This window comes from Morchella sextelata, assembly GCF_020137385.1.
Source record: "Morchella sextelata strain SCLS chromosome Unknown scls_24, whole genome shotgun sequence".
NCBI lineage: Eukaryota > Fungi > Ascomycota > Pezizomycetes > Pezizales > Morchellaceae > Morchella > Morchella sextelata.
In genome coordinates this window covers 224,498-243,948 of record NW_025408639.1, presented here as the reverse complement: position 1 = coordinate 243,948, position 19,451 = coordinate 224,498, and the positions used below count along the sequence as shown (strand labels likewise).

At 45.0% G+C, this 19,451-nt stretch overlaps 6 protein-coding genes across 6 annotated transcripts; 2 read left to right on the top strand and 4 right to left on the bottom strand.

Moving 5' to 3' along the window:
* Positions 1-670: 670 nt before the first annotated feature.
* H6S33_007634 (uncharacterized protein) lies at positions 671-1,050 on the bottom strand (the record flags this gene model as incomplete). The annotated part of the gene is made up of 3 exons (XM_044839299.1): positions 671-681; positions 764-860; positions 913-1,050. 3 exons carry the CDS (start codon positions 1,048-1,050, stop codon positions 671-673), a joined length of 246 nt encoding a protein of 81 aa, XP_044688507.1.
* A 1,294-nt stretch (positions 1,051-2,344) lies between these two features.
* Positions 2,345-3,430, bottom strand: H6S33_007633 (uncharacterized protein; the record flags this gene model as incomplete). The annotated part of the gene is made up of 1 exon (XM_044839298.1): positions 2,345-3,430. The coding sequence occupies one exon, from the start codon at positions 3,428-3,430 to the stop codon at positions 2,345-2,347; it is 1,086 nt and encodes a 361-aa protein (XP_044688506.1).
* Positions 3,431-4,999: 1,569 nt separating this feature from the next.
* On the bottom strand, positions 5,000-5,550 carry H6S33_007632 (uncharacterized protein; the record flags this gene model as incomplete). Its single annotated transcript, XM_044839297.1, has 4 exons — positions 5,000-5,081; positions 5,148-5,250; positions 5,315-5,420; positions 5,476-5,550. The coding sequence occupies 4 exons, from the start codon at positions 5,548-5,550 to the stop codon at positions 5,000-5,002; spliced, it is 366 nt and encodes a 121-aa protein (XP_044688505.1).
* A 3,385-nt stretch (positions 5,551-8,935) lies between these two features.
* H6S33_007631 (uncharacterized protein) lies at positions 8,936-9,826 on the bottom strand (the record flags this gene model as incomplete). The annotated part of the gene is made up of 1 exon (XM_044839296.1): positions 8,936-9,826. One exon carries the CDS (start codon positions 9,824-9,826, stop codon positions 8,936-8,938), a length of 891 nt encoding a protein of 296 aa, XP_044688504.1.
* A 1,300-nt stretch (positions 9,827-11,126) lies between these two features.
* On the top strand, positions 11,127-12,423 carry H6S33_007630 (uncharacterized protein; the record flags this gene model as incomplete). The annotated part of the gene is made up of 2 exons (XM_044839295.1): positions 11,127-12,153; positions 12,221-12,423. The coding sequence occupies 2 exons, from the start codon at positions 11,127-11,129 to the stop codon at positions 12,421-12,423; spliced, it is 1,230 nt and encodes a 409-aa protein (XP_044688503.1).
* Positions 12,424-13,558: 1,135 nt separating this feature from the next.
* Positions 13,559-16,988, top strand: H6S33_007629 (uncharacterized protein; the record flags this gene model as incomplete). The annotated part of the gene is made up of 2 exons (XM_044839294.1): positions 13,559-16,014; positions 16,073-16,988. The coding sequence occupies 2 exons, from the start codon at positions 13,559-13,561 to the stop codon at positions 16,986-16,988; spliced, it is 3,372 nt and encodes a 1,123-aa protein (XP_044688502.1).
* Between the last annotated feature and the right edge of the window lie 2,463 nt (positions 16,989-19,451).

The following is a 19,451-nucleotide window of genomic DNA, read 5'->3' as shown; positions in this document are numbered from 1 at the left end:
AAAGAAAAAAAACCAGTGACGAGCAAACGGGCCCACTATCATTCGAATTTCTTTGCTACGGGCCTCAACTGGTAATTCATATACTTATCAAAGAATGAATTGATTAGATACAATTATCTTTGTGTAGTTTTCATGGTGGGGTATCATTGCGCTATATTTTATCCCATTTTATACGTCGACCAACTTTAGTTCTATGCGAACACTAGAACACCATTAATCAATTTAATTACGTAAGTATCACTATATTGCAATATCCAAAAGGAGATTGCAGGTATATAATGATCGGGAATCTCTTAAATTTAATGTTTTCCTAGCTCTTACGAGCACTGCAGAAAACAGAGGGACAGGGTGATACTTATTTGCCCGTCCAGCCTACTATTATGATTATGTTCCCGGGATTGAATTCGTTTATCTCTCTCAGAGATTCAAATAACAGACTTGGCATGAGGTTGAAGTCAGGGTTAGGGTTCCAGACTATCGGTATCGGTTCTCAGACGGTTCTAGATGTTCATAATAGCTCTAGCGATATGTCCGCCAAGTCTTCCTGAACACATGCAATTGTGCAATATACACATGAAGCTATTCTAGGGCCCCATATCTATCTTCATTGCGCAAAACAAAAAAGTTCAGTCCAAGCTAGTAGTTATCCTTCCCGTACTTGTTGTACTTCTCATGCAACCTCTATTCCTCAAATGTCAGTATCCATGTGTCTTCATTCCACTCAGTGGCCCCCACCTCAACCAGAGCAAGAGTTGGCACAAACCTTCGGCAAAGTCACATTCGGTAAAATGACTGAATGTAGGGCACTCGGGGCGTTCTTTGGCGGTTTTCTGTAGTCCGCGTTTGGATGATACTTGTATCTATAATCCGCGTGCGTAATGTCATTAGTCTTTCCTGTGTAGTAGGCGTCACGGGCTCGCCTTGTGCGTTGTTCAAGGTGATAGGGAGACCGCACTTATAGTTGTTTTTGTCTGAGTTCTCGAGGTCTTCATCTTTCCAGGGAGCAGAGTCGGGCACCATATTGATACGGGGCTCTTGCGAGCTGGACATGGTTGGGTTTCTTGCTGTGGTAGGGTTGCTGGATTAGCTATCTTGCCTTAGATAGAGCAAGGCGTGGGGACGAAGGCAACTTACAAAAGTTGTACCCAGCCAGCGCAAAGGCTCCACACATGAGAGCGAATAACACCTTTCGTTATCATTAATATCAGTATCGTATGCCGCTTTTTGAGGTTAATATCTTTTGGAGTGGGAGGGAATGTATTACATATAGTTCTGGGTCTCGCCTGGCACCTCTTCGGAGACCTTCTTTACCAGCAGCACCCCCAATTGCTGACATCTCAGTGTAATATTTTGTATAGGGGAAGGGTCTATTCTGCAGTTCTTCTTTCTTCCCAGGGTGATGAAGTTTGAAGGGTTTCAGGGGGACGAGACGTGCGGGGAGGGTTTACATACCCATCCTGAGTGGTCACGTCATGGGTGGGAGGGGGTACGGCAAAAGGCTCGCGGAGTTGAGGTAAGTACTGTTCTCTACCGTGTCCCTGAGGAAATTGAGATATGGTGGGCTCTAAGCTTAGATAACTTTAGGGCTAATGCTAACTTCTAACGTCTGGTGTAAGAAGCGAGTTGTCTACAGTACGGGGAACAGGAGAAAAAGAAGTTTACAACCACAAGGTCGAAAGCCCTCACCACGGGAACGAATTGCGAAATCTACGAGCTGTAGTACTCAAATACTGGTACAGCATGATAGATAATACGCACTGTATGTTTACCTCTACAAACTCACCACTGAAAGTTATACAAATTTGAATAGGTCGCTAGAAAGGAAATCGAGTGCAGTAAGCTCATTGATTCTCCTTTGTAGCTGCTATGCTACTTACACGGAATCTTGCATTACCAACGCCTTCGTTTCCCACCCACCCAAGATTCATGAAATGGATTCTAAGAGAGTGTATGTCTACGAAAATAAGAAAAGACCCAGTGAGTAAGGGAAATTTTCAGCACCTAAGCATCTGCAGTCAGTCTAGCCCCCCGCGCAGCAAAGTAACATGGACTTTTGATGAAACATAGAAAATTTACCATATTCCGCCCCAAGAAATTAAAAGAACTCCACAGATATAATGGACATCAACCTCCCCTTTTCTTCCCCCCCAAAAAACGCCGCTGCTTTTGAATTCTCATTGATCATCGAAATTTTAAAGAGAGTGGTTCTGCATCTATATGATTTCCCAAACTTAGAGAGAAAAACTCAGCAATCATCCTTGTTAAGAGATCGACAAATGTGAAGAGAGCTCCCGACATACCTACGCGCACCCGTACCCCATTTTTTGTTTAATCAAAACCTTCATTAATCGAGATCGATATCTGAATCTGAATCCTCCCTGTAGTTGATGGTCTCTCGAGATTTTACTGTTACATCTCGGGCGCTCTTCCTAGTCCCTGCTCTTGCCGGTGGTGCTGGTGGGGGCGGTGGTGATGCTACCTTTGTGCATGTCCGGACAACGATTTCTTCATTCGCCTTTGGAGTTCCCACGTCCCTCTTTCTCGGCCCGCTGCTATTCCCTCCTGCGCTAAAAATAGTCACTGGCTTCGCATTTGTCTCTTCGGTTTTTACCGTTGCGCCTTCGGCAGATTTGGAGAAAAACGAAAACAGGGTTTGCTGGCCCTTTTTCGGCGGCTGCACCTGTGAAGTTCTCTGTTGTTTCTGTTTCGGTAGTTTTGCGGGCAGTGTTGGGGGTGTGGGTGGTGCTTTCTCTGTCACTTTCGGCAATTTCGTTGTTGCTGCATAATCTACAGGTGGTGAAGGGTTTTCTTGCATTTTTTCGGTTGTTACTGTCATATTTCTCCCCTTTGTTGGCGGGATGATGTTTGTGCTCGCTTTCTGTGGCTCCAAAGCTGCGATCTTCACACTCTTATTTTCATCGGGAGGAGATTTACTCCGTTTCTTTTGGGGCCTCTGCACCGTTACGACGCTGATATCCTGCACGTGAATGCAATCTTCCTCATCCGGCCTAACAGCACCCGGACCCCCGGAACCCAACAAATTCAAATCCTCCCCATCAATTCCCATCGGTGTTGTCGCCGCCGTCGGGGAAGCACTTCTTGTCCTTTTTTTCCCCGCTCTCCGCCTCAAACTTCGGGACCTGCCACCAACAGGAGCATCTCCCGATGATACCACCACCCCACGTTCAGGGGTGCTGTTTGCCGAGCCGCTGGCTCCCTCGTCTTGAAGAGTTTCCAGCGCGTTCTCAAAGGGCTCGATGAGCCGCTGAATGAGAATCTCGCGGTTGGACCAGCAGACCTTGCAGGGAAGATCGCGATCACCGCTGAGGTCGAGCTGAGACCGGTCGTGGCCGCAATCTGAAAGTTGTTGTTGCTGTGATGTTGGTACTCCGCTACTAGTGCGGGTGCGTAGTCGTCGGCCTGAAGCCATGATTGTGTTGTGTCGTTTTTCTGTCTTCTCTTGTTTATTCTTCTCGTTTCTGAGCAAGTTTTTTTTTGCTCCTGATTTTTTTCCTGTGGGGATTTTTTCACCCGGTGCTGAGAAGCTGGCAAAGATTCAGCTTTCCTTCTTGTTCTTTCTATTTGTTTGTGAAGCGGTAAGGCCCGCAATCCATTTCGGGGCAAGATCATTTGTGGAAGACTTTTTTTCTTTCTTTCTCTTTCTCGCTATTTCTGGTTTGAGAGCTCACCAGTTTATAAGAGGTGCAGAATTTCACGCTATCTTGCGGCTGCCCTTTCTCCTCTGAGGGGTTGTATCTAGAGTTTACGTCAGCTCATGGAATTTCAAAAAGATGGGATAGCGCTAACCTTATGGATTATTATTGTGGTGGTGGTGGTCAGTGTGTGATGGTGATGAGTTTTTATTCAAATACGCAGAGTCTTGTTTCGGTTGGTGGCGGGGGAGAGGGAAGTAGGTTGTTAGTTGTAGGTTGTCGTGGATGGAATGGTGGGGAGATAAGTAGGTAGGATAGAATATTCGTCGGGAAGTAGTAATTTAACGGGCAGGTGTATCAGGTGGTCAGAGCACAGATGGTAGATCGTGTCGACCTTTCATTCAGCCAGCTAAAGAAGTTCAAGCAAGGAAAGTACGTTCGCCTCGTCGGTCAGGCCAGGTTCTCCAACCACCCTTATTTATACCACAGGATTTGCGCGTATCACCTAGCATACCCACCCGCACAGGTTTCGATTGGCGGTCTAGGTAAATTTGTGATCCCTGCAGGCCCCATGCCATTGGGGGAGCCGTTATATGTAAACCTTTGTTTTTTGGAGGTGGAGAAGGAGGAGGGATGTAGGGGTACAGTAGATAGGGTAGCCTTATCCACACGGGGCTTTTCTTGTGTTGTAGAACCTCAAAAAGCGTTTCTGCCTGTCTCGTCTCTGATCTGCGGCATGAATTTGATCTGCTTGCCCGCCTGTTTCTTGCTTTTTTCTTTGGCTTGACCATTCGGTTTATCACAATATTATTTCACCCCTCACCCAATAGCATACAAAAACAATAGAGGGGAAGGGAAAGAGAAAAGACATTCGACAATTGAAGGACGACGACGCAATAAGTGCGCGTCACATAGTTGTTCTTTCTATCGTATTTTCCCGCTGCAGTACTGCACATCTTAGTCAAGTTTCGAATTTTATCCTTCCTTTTCATTCTCTCAGAAATGTTCGAGGAAGGGAATTCACAGCTACAATTTATTATAGTATCCCAATTCTCGCGTAAAACAAATATGCATTGAACATTCATGACGTTGGGGAAAATTCCGATCTTCGGCGTTTTCTTCTTGTGACCGCGGGTGTGGAGGAGACAATGCGACCAGCTTTGGAGTATTTTTCAGTCTTCACAATAGCGCTCGTTTTCTTTCCAGTGTTTCCAAGGAACGGCCGAAGCTTCCAAAGATATTCTGTACGTATGTAATTATGTAATATCTAGCTCCGGGTACGTACATGGTCGAGTGGGTATGTAAGTATATATCTCAGCTCTATTACATGCCTCACTCTTGACATTTCATTGAGCAGCTTCGGCATCTTTCGCAAGATGGTTCTCCACAGCTGTCACTTTGTCCCTGAAATTCTCTGTTTTATCCGTTCTGCACTCAACCGGTTCATTAATAATGTGGGAAGTAATATGGTATGGGGCGATAATGCTTGCTTACCTACTTCCAATACGAATATCCGTATGGACTCTGACGATGCCTTGCTCATGCAGCATCGAGTGGGCTTGCCCAATCACCCTCGTGACTTCGTCCCAGGTACCCTCTGTTACATATTCGTTAACAGAGCTCTACCTGCAGTCTCAAATATTCGTAGTGAGTGAGCATACCAACGGTGGTCCCAGCACTATGCATGCTGTAATTCAGCCCGCTGTTCTTCATGAGCAGCTGGACGTCGGCAATCTGTCTGGAAACTGACGCGCTGGAGGTTCCGAGCTGTAGATTCTATGTTAGATTTATCTCAAATGAGGGCCGGGGCCGGGTCACTCACCGGGAGAAGGCAGAAGTCGGCAGTTGCCCTGATGGGCGTTCCAATCGTCAAGGTGGACTTCGAGCTCGAGGCCATTATGCAAATACCTGATACGGTGACGATGGCAGTGAAGGTTGGGTTGATGATTGCGGGGCGAGTGCCAATATTTGAAAATAGCGTGCCGACGTCACCGAAGCAGGGTGGGGGAATTTGTAGTGTGGTGTAACCATGCAAACTGATAGGAATTATATTTGCTTAGGTCAAAGGCTACGCGTATTAGTTTATCGATGACAATTCAATTTGTTCTGTGAAGCACTCAAAGGATAGAGTTTTGAGATACGCCCGCAATTGCAAGTGCACCTCCAGAGGGTTTCCTTTGCACTATTAATATCAGCCTGGAGAATCTCTGTAGTTAAATTCACACCCACACCCACTCTCACCCTCCCCAAGTCTTATTGGAAGTATCGCCTCAGAGGTTGACTCAATAGTAAGCTAAGCCGGATTGGGCCAAAGTCAAGACAACAAATCACCTGCGGTTTTTTGAAAGACAGCTGCGATAGAGAACAGTCACGAGTACATTATTTCAATACCTACATGTATCATCTTCATGAGAACATTGTGAGATTGGATAAACGCTTTAAAAAATCCACCTCATCCTCGAGCAATATAACCAACTGGCCTCAGGTTCATCTTCGCTCTAGGAGGATCGAGATCGATGCGAAATCTCTGAATTCTCATAACTCATCTACCAACTACAATGTTCAACATTTCTTTTCTAAAACAAACTTAAAGAAATCAAGTGAGTCATATACGGGGCTCTATTGATGAGGTTTCGAAAGGATGGCACAATTTTGTGCAAGCTCCGAGGATCGTGCTTATCTTTAAACGTTTGTGACACATCTCTGTAAGAACCAAAAGTTCCCGAGGCTCTTTACCGATGTCTCGAAGCCTTCGTTGATTCCTGGATTTCTTCGATGGCTGCTCTATCTCCGAGATCTCCGGCGTTAAACACCCAATCACAAGAGGCATATGAAGAGATTTTGGGTATAATCGCCGAACAACCTAAAAATTGATTGTTATCTATGAACTCTTGATTCGATAAAATACTCGTAGAGGCCTTCACTTAAACTCGTTCGCAGGTTAAAAACACAAAGATAATTTGATTATCAAGCACAGCACTAGTGATTCTCAGAACTATAAGGGACAACGAGCTGCTGGTAGGCACGAGGTTACAGTAGCCTTCACTAGGATTTGGTTAACACTCCAACAAATGAGGCCAGTTGACTTTTCTGGAGATTCGAATATAGTAGTATCTGCCTATCAATTTAACCTAAATTAAGAAATTAATGCACACTAAGTAGCTACTAATTCCTAAGGGAATAACACTTGCATTAATAATGTTATTAGCCTGAATCAGTATCTTAGTCGAAGGATCATTCACTGTCGGATCAGCTTAGATTAGATTGGCAGTTTTAAACACTATATATATACTCTATTAGGATATATTACCAAAACGTCCAATTAGTGATATTTACCCGATTACCAATCAGGTAGATAACTCAAATCTAGATTTTATGGTTTTGAGAATCACTGCTGTACCTGACAATCGTATTATCGTAGTGCTTTTAACGTTTTCAATCTATCAAGGCCTCTATAAAACATAGAACTAAACGAGTCGGATGGGCAATCTAGAATCGATGTTACACATACAGTTTTCTGGTGAATCGGTCCAATAACCGTGGTACCAACGCCGTGGGACCAGGCCCTTTGAGAGATGCTGTTTCTTTGCCCCAATGGTAGGTTCCCTGTAACATATGCGTCGCTTCGTGCACCGATGTCGTGGTCCCGTACAGTGGCTCGGAAATGTCGAAACTTTCACAACGAACGCAAAGCTGTGATACCTAGTCTCGAGTTTTAAGTTTCCGCCGATATTTTGCAGGCCTATCAGATTTCAATTTATATGTATCTCTCTTGTGCAATTGCTGCATAAGCAAGCTTGCTAGATAAGTATACATCAATAAATCTGCATCACTTGAGAGCTACTGGTGTAGTTTGGTTGTGCCAAGGCTCGTATCTTTTATCGCGATCATCAGCTGTACTCCAGTATTGATGACTAAGCGGACGGATAGCCGGTTATTCAAGTCCCTTGCAATTGCTCCAAAGCACTTAGCTTAAGAAGTACATCTTAGCCCAGCCTCAGCCAGATAATATAGGTGAAGCCCTGACGACTGATCGGATGTTGGATAAATTCTGTTTGGTAACAGCTGTATAATATAAGTATTCTTAGTTGGAGTTGGGACTTGAAGTATTGACAAATTCATGCGCATATATACTCATGCGTTCATTAAATGGTCGGAATTCTTAGTAGGGATTTGGTTGCAACGATATCCGACCATTTAATGAACTCCCGAGTATATGTGCACTATAAGGAAATGTTATTGAGAAACCTCCTGTAAAACAACAGCTGTTTCGGCTTCATCCTTTTGCTAATATATTTTGTTTTTCGTGATTATTGGTATGGTGAGATGAGTCCTTATGATGATATTCACTGGCTCTCGATATATTATGAGGCCTGAGGAGGTTGTGTACCGTGATCTAACACCTGAGCTATCCCTGATTTATTAAATGTAGTCAATTGACAGATACAGTACGTACCGGTACTTTATGAGTGCTAACATCGTATCAAAGCATGAGTATAGTTGACGCTTGGGGAAATGGAAATAAGATCTTAACTGACCGCAACGTAGTGGTGTCACTACATCATCTATACTGTGAATCTGAGTGGAAGTCGTTAGTACGTACATACATGAGGATTCATACTGTTCCATGACAAAAGCAAATAGGATATATACCCCGCCATCACGGTTTTGAATCCTTATCAATAAAGAACAGCCTTTTTACCAAATACCTTTGCGACGGATACATACGGGAAAACGTTAATACTGTAACAAGTATTCACATAGCTTGGCTGAAAGCTGCAACCGTTTGTCCTCAATTCGATGACTCCGGTAATACACGTAGCTGTCACCAATGTTCGGCAGGCAAAGTGAAGAGAGGGGATGTTGGAACGCATTATCTTAGATGAGAATAGGATGGTTTGATGAGGGAGAAATCTAGGTACGCGTGAAGCGGAGAGGCTTGGTCGGATTAATCTAATCCTGTTCATCTATGTATTTATCCAACACCTAGGGACGGGGGCTGGGCCATTCGTAGCTGTTTTCCCATGATGTATCATTCAACCCTATTAGTCTATTTTGGTTTCACATTTGATTGATATTTGAATAGTGTGTGAGCCATCTTTTATTTTTGAAGATTTTGATTCATAACTGGCAGATGATATGCTTTCTCGTGCTGTCCTTTACTTTTAACTCCACGGGCCTACAAAGTGCTTCCACCACGGTTTATAAGCTTAATTTTGGTTAAGGTTAAGATCGTTCAAATTCCTAGTTCTGGGGCTCCTTTCGTTGTGCTGTCGGACCCTCTAATAGATGCTTTCGAATCCAAAGATTGGCTCCTCGATCGGCCTATCTAACCTGTCGCTCTTATCCGGTTCATCATCTTTATCCTCCTTCCCCTTGATCAAGGCACCGACAACACAGTTCACTGCTTTCTTCAATTTGTTTTCCGTCTTTTTCCGCTTTCCACCCACCCCTCCGGCACCCTCTTCCTCTTCTGCCTTCTCGGAGTTCTTATCCGACTCCGAATCAGTATCGACATGAATTGGGGGAATAGCTCTCCACTCGCCCAACGTGCCATCGTAGTATACATCTCTCCGCCCGCCAGCACCTCCACCAGTAATCAACCCCCGTCTAGGAGGCTTTTTGGCTTGAGCTGGTGGAAACCCATCGAAATGTTCCCGGAAAACACTCTGATAATACTTGGGTTGAACAGGACAGGTAGATTGAGGATGAGAATCGTGGGTATCAGGTACTAACGAAGGTTCCTGGTTACTAGAAGATGCAGATCCTTCGCTGTTTCCCTTCGGTGTAATATCATCAATGTCCTCCGGAGGAGAAGAAGAGGCATTGGAGTTATGGTCGGGGCCATAGCCGGAGCGAATGTGGCGCCAAATGGAGCTCGGACTTCTTTGCGGGTACTGTTTTGGTGGTGTACGGGGAGGAGAATTAGCTGGGGCATCTGGACTCTGAAAGTGCCGTTCTTTTGGGCTCAATTGGTGGTGATTGGTTGTACCAGGAAACCCAGGTGTATCTGGACCCGGAATCTGTTCTTGCAAGCGTTGACGGCGTGGCGAGAGTGGCGGGGGGTTGATGTACCCATCCTCAATCTCACGCCAGACATCCGAAGGGGTACGGCGCGTAGGAGTTGCAATTGGAGTGGTCGCTTGTGGTGGAGTGGGAACCTGGTCTGCCATTTGAGTTTGCTTAATTGGGTTGGAATGTGAGGGCTGCTGGTGTAAGGTAATTGGGTGAGTGGTAGATGTTATAGAGGATGTTGGGCAAGAGGACGACTGGCTATATATGCAGGTGGGTCTTGGTACTTGCTTTGAATATTTTCGAACTCTAGGATGGATACTTGAAAGAGTTTGAGTTGAAACTTTTTCAGTCTCTCTCTCAACTTTGACTTTTTTACCAAGACCACAAAGCAGAGCTCATTTCCGACACTACCAAGTAACACAACAAAATCATTCAATATTTCTTCTGCAAGATGAGAATCAACAAAACTGGAATAGGTTATGACCGAAGCCAATTGTTGTTGGTGGAATCCCGAAGACCTTCTCAAAATCTTGAATGTGTTTAAGATCTTGGCATTTTGCAATCAAGGTATCAAATTTACACTGAGCCCGAGAGTCACATTTAGCCTCTCGAATAATTTCTAGACGCATCGTTGTGTTGGGGTACATGTAGCTATGGTTTTGTTGTGAGCAGAGGTCGCATGCGCATTCTAGTACGATGGTTTTTTTAACTCGAGCTATATCACAACATATATAATATATACCGTATGTGTGTAGGTAAATTCCAAGGACCATTAGTCGTTGCCCAAGCACGAGTGCTTTCCTTTTTTCGACACTAAACGTACCGGTATTGAACCCTAAATCAGCGATTTACCTCACACAGTTAGTGGCTAGCTGCCCACATGTCTTGTTATATATCAATAGTAAATTGTGTGGATCGCGTGTGGATTGTTTCCTCTCTCATTAAATATTCCCAAATGGATCAAGTTACGGCCTCCTTGATAAAAGTTTAAGTAGAACTAGGTTGGTTTTGCCTTAATCACAGATTATCACTCGCGTTTATAGTAGGCTCCATGCCCCACCAATCTCGGGAAGCCCCTTCCGCTGTTAAGTTATTTATTGATCAAACTTGGGGAAAGTAATTTACATCCACTGCCTTAGTTAATAACATAGGAAAATTGTTTCCGGGAATATTGAGGGGAAATACTAAAATTTCAATTAGTAACTGCACGTATATAAAAAGAATGATTAACAGACCTCAGCGGCATCCTGTTGTATCAAATCCTCGTTAAACGTCTGGGCCGTAATTCTCTTGAATCCGGCACATATGCACCTTCCCAACTTCTTCAACACACACCACACATCGATCAACCTTCGAACCCCACACAACCATCTTCACCGCCCAAACATCCTTCACGAACGACAAAACCCTTCGGCATCTGTATCCGCTACTTCCACACATTCAGAAGTCTTCCAAAAAATGAACACAGCCGGGGAAGAACGCTCCCCCACAACCAACTTCCTCCCAGCGAGACCCAACTTATTGGAATATCAGTTGTCTCTGGAATCGCACGTTGTCGAGTCTCGCGCGACAGATGTTACCCGAACATGTTCCTGCATGGAAAAAATCTTTATCGGCGCCCTTGTCAGTGACGAAAAGATAGTCCTTGAAGGCTGTTCGCCTACTATCGATTTCTGCTACTTCCACAACTCCCCCACCAATAGGCCGAATATGTTAGTGCCATGTTCCGACACCAGCGTCGCCGAAGGAGCGGTAAAGTACATCATCGGAGAGGGAGGGCGCCTGGCACTCAACTGTAATCGGGGTGGGAAGTGGTGCCGTGTACTTCACTGGGCGATCGAAAGCGAAAATACGCGCCTTGTATTCATGGCAATCGGTCACGAGAGTGTTGATATTAATCAGCGAGACTGGTTTAATCGTACACCTCTCCATCTTGGAAATTCCAAACGTAGTCCTGCTCTCACTAAACTCCTCCTCAATGCCGGCGCCAACGTCAACGCCATCGATGACCATAACGCCAAACCGCTGCACTATGCTATTTCTCGCTGGAAGTCGGAGCTCAAGAAGAAGAACAGTCGACAACTAAATGATTCCATGAAAGTTCTCAATCAAAACCTAGAGGCAGCTCTGACGTCGAAGGAGGAGTACTTCATGGAAGGTGTGCCACTCCTACATTTTGCGGTTGAGTATAGGCATCTGGGCGTTATCGAAACGTTGTTAGCAACTAGGAAGGGGGATGTGAACGTGAGGGATTCTAGAGGGCGGACGGCCTTATTTGTGGCGTTCAAACACAAACTCTTGGATATGGTTGACCTCCTGATAATGAAATATGGCGCTAATGAGGGTTTGAAGGAGGAGACCGGACAAAAATATAACTATGTTGCTGAGAAGGATTATCACTACCAGTGCGACCTGGAAAACTTGCGGAGAAGGGTGTCTAATATACCGTACGTGGAGAGATCGGGCCATCATGGGATTATGTTAGGTAAGTGGGATATGACCCACAAACTAGGTGCACATGCTGACCGGCGATTGACTCACCATTCTCAAAGGTCGTGGAAGAATATCTCAAAATACAGCCTCAACCAGTTCGAGAATCCCTGATATTCCAGAGATCCTTCAATCGCGCCTACGATCTATGAAGAAAGAGGTATCGAATAGTTGGTGGGAAGAAGAAGAAGAGGAGGAAGAAGAAGAAGAGAAGGGCGAGGGATTTTCTTGGGATGACTGGAATGGAGAGAATGCCGAATTTTAGAAATGGCTTCGCTTGGATCAATATCCCCGCATCAAGTTTAGATGACGGGCAGCTCATGCAGCATATCCTTTAGAAATACGGGAAGAAGTACGTCAACATTTGTCAATAAAATGGAAAGGCAATTTCAAATGGAAGGGGGAGCGAAACTATTTATGCAGAGCTACCCCAAGGATCTTAGCTGCTAGAGGTAATGAAGGCATAAATACATGTATGTATGTTTAAATAATATAATCCATCTCCTTCAAGCAACCGGGCCTATGAATGCGATAGCAGAGAAGATTTAAAGAGCACACACGAACAGGTGGAGGAATTATGAACGAAGGTTAGGTTCTTTAGGAGTGAGACGGGGTTAAAATAAAAAGATCTTCATACATTATAATGCCTGAACCTAAATGATGGTTTCACAGACGCTAGCTGTGTAGGGAACGCGGGTATGTCTAGCGGATACATGTAGTTAGGAGGAATTTATGCAAAAGCATGTGCATATGACTCAGCTGAGTAGTCCGTTCATAAATCAGTAGGATACGTCCGATCTGTTGCATACGTTCGATAAAAGACAAGTATCCCCAAGTTACACCTATACGTATGTGTATAATATGTAGATTTAGAGGCTTCATACAAATATACGTAGCCATATATCCCTCGGCATAACGGATTGGATATCCAAAAGATCCACTATGGTTACCCCTAGATATAAAACAACAGTGCATAAATTAAACTCCTATCTCGGAAGTTTTATGTAAATAACATGAACAGGAAATTTAAGATTAATGAATTAAAAAAACAAAAACAAAAAAAAACAGGAAATTTAAAGACAAGGCTATAGCGAGTGATACCATATGATTCATTTCACGGAAAAACAAATTTTCGTTTTGTTTCTAAGTTTTCGCTTTTTTATGCGTTGATATATAACTGCTTCAAGAAGATAAGATAATAGCTATATCTTTAAGGGTCCATAGGAATTAATCGGGGCGCGGGGCCTTTGTACATGAAGGAGCTCTCTACCCCAGTGCCGCTCAAGGTCGGTCACAGAATTGGTGGGCCACTCCGCTGCGTTACGACACCCCACAACTCAACCGCTTCTAACAACAACACGGCAATCACCTCGCCGGCTTCCCAACGAGAACCATAGAATATGAAATTCAACATTGGACAATCCAAGAAACGACCTTACTCCGACTCTCACGACCCTGGGCCTTCAGATCACACTACCAAGGATGAGAAGAAGCTACTACTTGCATTCGACAAGTTTGGTAAAGCACTGTGTAAGCTTCTTAGCGCAGAGTCAGAGGTACCAAATACCCAAAGGTGTATCGGAGGAGAGAAAGAAGCCTTTCTTCGAATCCTCAAGACCAGAGTGGATGGCGGGGAATTCAGCTGGGTCGGTAAATTTGATGGAAAGAAGTACATGTTTTTAGGCGATGATAAAAGAGAAGGACAGGAAGTGTGCAAAAAAGTTAAGTTGATGGTGCAACCTCAAACTGAGATCAGAGGTTGCAAGGCCTCGGGATCCCTGTCTGAAGAGGGCGATGAAAATCCATCTGAGAATTTAGCTGAGGAGTACGACGAGACATCTAGTATCTCCGCCCATGATGATTCTTCACAGATTAAATGGCCTCCCCTTCTCCCATCGATCACGGATAGAAACCTCTGCACCAAAGTGTTTTGCACCAAGGACTCCCAAGGGCCTTCCCCCGATCATAAACGTCTCAGCTGGCTTGGTAGCTCATGGATTCACCTTTTAATGTCAAGAATAATCTTCCGGAACAAAAACCTCGAGGAAGTCCAATTAGGGAAGCTACGCCATTGTCTGCTCACCGATAAGGTTTTCACCAAATTTGCAGTCAGGTATGGACTAGAGGAAGAGTTTAAGATACAGAACTCACTCACAGATGCCCCAGGTAGCAAAGAGATGGCAGACATATTCAGGGCGTATGTCGCAACAGTGGCGATTTCCAATCCACATGGTGCTTTCGAGGTGTTGACGAGTTGGCTGGAGAAGTTGTACCAGCCTATCTTGTTATCAATGGGAGATGAGGTATGGAAAGACGAGACCTACGCCTATTTATCAGAGAAGCTTCAATATCACTTGGAGTTTAGGCAGAATACCCAATTTACGGCCGGCGATATTCGACGTCAATCAGAGAAAGAAGCGAGACTAGCCATAATGGCTGCTGAGATCGGATTCAGGGCTTCCACTCAAGCCAAAATGTTACAATATGAGATAATCGAGCGAGAAAGAGTAGAAGAGGCTGCTCAGGCTCCGCCCCTCAAATCCGAGGCCTTGACCTTAGCCTCAGCTAAAGCACAATCAGGGAAAATCGAGAGAGAAACGGTTGAAGAGGCTGCTCAGGTTACGAAGACTGACCAGGCTAAATCCGGGTTCTTCACTCAAGGGCAAGTGCGACACGAGAAGGGGGAGGGGGAAAAGAGGGAAAAAAAGGCTGCCGAAGCTGCTCAGCTCGAATTAGAGGCCTTAGCTAAAGAACAATCCGAGAAGATCGAAAGGCAAAAGGCAGAAACGAAGGTTTCCCAACTCGTGTCCGAGGCGGAAAGGGCTGCGAAGGCTTCCCGGCTCAAAAGGGAGGCCTTAGGTAAAGAAAAAATCGAGAAGATCGAAAGAAAAGAGGTAGAGGCGAAGGTTGCCCGACTCGTGTCCGAGGCCTTAGCAAAATTCGAATCAGAGAAGATCGAAAGAGAAAAGGTGGAAAGGGCTGCCGAAGCTGCTCAGCTCGAATTAGAGGCCTTTGCTAAAGCAGAATCCGAGAAGATCGAAAGGGAAGAGGCAGAAACGAAGATTGCCCAGCTCGTGCCCGAGGCCTTAGCTAGATTCGAATCGGAGAAGCTCGAGAGAGAGGAGGCGGAAAGGGCTGCGAAGGCTTCCCGGCTCAAAAGGGAGGCATCAGTAAAAGCAAAATCCGAGAAAAATGAGAGAGAGGTGGAAAGTGCTATAAAGATTGCCCAGCTCAAAGCCGACACTGTGGTTTTAGCCAATGTAAGGTCTGAGAAGACCGAGAGAGAAAAGGTAGAAATGGCTGTAAAGACTGCCCAACGCAAAGCCGTGGCTTTGGCTTTGGCTGAGGCAGAGTCGGAAGAGATGGAGGAAAAACAGAGTATGGTGGCTTTAAGGAATGCAAAAAAGGCAGATGAGAAACAACGGGTATTTCAATTGAGGTGCAGAGTTGCCCAACAAGCCGCAAAGGAAACCATTGATCTTGATTACGGGAGTCCGCCATTACAACCGCTACCACACCAATCCAGCAATATACGTCTGGGGCAGGATAAAGCCAATCCCATTATTATCTCGGATTCGGAAGATGAAAAACGTGAAGGAAGGGAGAGTAAAGTCGTTAAAGAACTCAAGGCCCTTGAGCAGATTGTCGTTGACAATATCAAGGCAGCCCCTCTACCTTTTTCCGCAAAGAAAGCACTTGACAGGCTCGTGAATGAAATTGACGCCAAGTTAATTTATTCACGTCTTGAAGATCGGCATGCGGCGGAACGTAGAGATAAAGACGTACATATACAGGTTATATTACTGTGGCGGGGACGTCAGAAGATTGTAGGGCATGCATGGGAGATAAGTGAAGAGTACATTTCTCCAACTAAATATTTCTCAAGTGACATGCTAACCACCGCTTGAGAACAGGTCTGCAGGCCGCAAAGCTGCGGAAGCCCTCTTGGTAGATCAATACTTCCTTCAAGAGTTGGCTCGCATGAGACTAGCTACGAAAGAGGACCCCGGAAACTCTACAACTTTACTGGGGACGAAAACCACCTCAGCCGCTGCAGTTCTTCCATCCTCGGGACCCCGTTCAGTCCCATCTCTTGTAGTTTGTGTAAATAGAGGAAATATCCCAGCCGTTCCAAGTTCCAGCGCTTCACACACAGTAGCAGCACTAGTTCCGAAGCTTGCACAAGCTCCTACAAAAAATGCAGAGAGCTTGAACAGTGAGAACTTGGCTATACTATCGATAGGGAGGAATATGAACTCTAAACTGAAAAATATTACAGGATGGAAGGAGATCTCGGTTGTGGACCCTATTTCCAGGGCACCTCAAGAAGAGTCATCCTCGGTTTCTGCAAGTGCTCAGTCAGAGGGTATTATAGGAGATATTGGTGCTATTCCATGTTTATCGCAGGAGGACTCAGTTCTGGACATGGAAACTCTCGTTGTGGAAGATGAGATCTTGGATGATGCGCATCCATCTCTCAGGGCATCAAAAGAAGAGTTATCATCGAGGCTTATAGCTCTACAGGTGAAAGTTAGGGTTCCTGTGGAAACAGATTATGCTGCCTGCAGGCCACAAGAAAAGTTATCCTTAGGTGCTGGAACAACGCGGGTAGAAGAAGTCTCGGGGACAACAAGGCCAGCCGTCAACCTACCACAAGGAGACTCATCATCGGCCCTGCCAGCACTTCAGGTCGCCAAGAGGGCGGGGGTGAAAAGGAATCCTGCTACATACCTCCTCGAAGAAGATACACCCCCAGATATGGAGGATATTGTGGTAGAATATGAGATCTTGAACCATGCAGATCCTTCCTTCAAAGCCACTAAACGGTAATTTTCAAGTATCGCCCTCCGGAAATAAAAGAAAAAGCTTCTATAATCAATTCTACCTTTCATTTCTCATGGAGATTGATTGATTGATAATATTTTGTTTGGATTTAGTTAGTAGGGGGAGAACGGGGGAATTTTAACAGGGTGTTTCAAAATAATGTGCCGTTTAGGAGTAACAGACTTGAGAGAAATTTGTGAAATCTTATAGAGGCTGTGTTGTTGATGGCTATCAGTGCGATGAGTTGGGAGTTATGATTACTGCAGCTACGGTGGAAAACCAGGCCAGAGCGTGGTTAATTTTTAAAAACTCTCTTTTTAAGAAATCAACTTGTTGTTTCCCAGATGCGCAAAGTGGTATGCCAAACACAACTCATTTTCTCGGGACGGGGGTTTACTAGAACAAAGTTTTAAACCCCAATAACCTTGCTTCGGGCCGCTCTCAAACAGGCCCTAAACCATGGAAATAACCTCCTACCGTTGGGAGTAAGGGATTTTATTAAATCAAATGATATTCAACCAGAACGGATATTTCTTCTGGCCAGGCCGTGTCTAAAGATTTGTGCTTACACGATCCAACCATGGGCTCACTCATTAAGTGGGAAACAGCAAACTAGTTAGTGCACTGCATTTTCTGTGATCCCCATTTGAATTCGAGTACTATTCCTATTCTTCTTGCCTTGCGATCACACCCTTAAACGCACTCGAGTCTCCGGACTGTGTTTAGAATATGTATGGTGCACGCATAGTATCACATATCATCTTATATATCCAAAACCAATACCTATAGGAAGTTCAAGCGCAAAAGCTAACTCTAATACCATATTTATCCGAGGAAAGAGAAAAAAGAGAAAGGGTTGTCTAGAATAATATGCACCGTATACCCCGGCACGTAGCAATGACCTGAAAAACAGCCGCCGCAACCACTATTCAATACATGATGACCTTATTACCGTGGTTAGTACCATTGGAAATTCTGAGCATAAGACATCAGAGGAATAGTTCCGCTTTCGATGTATGAGGGAAGAAAAGTTCAGGAGAGAACAAAGAACATCCCAAACAGGGGTGAAGTTAAGAAAAGGCAGCCAAAGCCAGTAAAAAGAAAATATCGGGCATAAAAGCACTCTTTCACAAGCACAATCTCGCCTTCTCTCCTCACAAAGCTCAGCCGCACCACACTAGAGAACCATCACCACCTCGGCCCCGTCCTTCGCTAAAGGAGAAAATACCCACCTCAAACAACTCTCGCCGCCTCCTTCTTCTCCTCCTCCTCTTCATCGGCCTCTACAGCCAGAGTAATACCGATTCCAATACAGGCAGGAGAGTGGGCGGTTACCATCCTCCCCCTGCATGCATGAGCCTGTTGCAAATGACCAACCCATCACAAAGCTACTTTTCCGTTCCCAAAGAGGGCAAGCGCCTCATTTCCACTGGCTAGCCATAATAGGACCCTATTAATTGGGGACCCCAATTCCCCCACCCTCGCTGAAACCGTAGGTACAAAGTGCGCTACTCTACTCTAACCACGGCTCCCTTCGGTAAACCAGCCTCGGCGAAGTCCGAGATTATGGATGTACACAGGTACATGTAGATTGTGGGGACGGAATGGGGTTCGGATAAAGGCCTTGGCAGGGAATAATAGATGGGCCTTGGCGGGGAAATGACTTGATGGCAGGAAACCTTCGAGGAGTACCGAGATCGAGAGAGGCTGTTACGCTCGCAAAACGATAATAGTGTTAAGTGTATATTTCCCAAGATTAACCGGACTTACTAGGGTAAACCGTGACATTTTCTGTGTTCGATAAAAGACTGATACTCGAGGTATTTACAATAGACATAGACTTACTTGTGTCTGTCCATCTGCCAATTAATTATGTGATAATCAAGTAACAATGAATTTGATTTAAGCTCCATAAAAAACCATAATTAAAGTGTTTAGTGATTTGTGTTCAAGTCAGCAAAGAAACTAGGCGGTCTAGACATCCATCACCCTCACCCGGTTTCCAAAACCGTATATCAACTGTCAGTTGTATAGAACGGCGTTCAAGTTGCTGTTCCCCGTCTCTGCACTAAAGCATTTTGCTAGAAAAAATCTCCCCGGCCTGAAAAGACTATCCATCAACAGAATCAGGTGCTTTCTCGGTGAAATAGATACTCACCGCCGAAGCCAGGTAGTACGGTCGGTGACGAGAGGCAAATAAGAGTGATAAACCATGATTGATAGAACGATCACGATGGTCATGGATTTCGATCGCTCGGCCGGAGCTAAGCATGCACGGCGTACCCAATTGAATTCTGCTGGTAACCGGCGGTTAGGCCGGTGGTTAGGCCGATGGTATGTCCTGCTGCTTATTTTATGTAGATGAGATATTTCCCTTCCCAGCGTTGCGCTTCGTGGCCATAGTAAATTGAGATACGTGTACTTTGCCACCAATCTTGCTAATCAAAGCGAAGACAATAGATCCAGAAC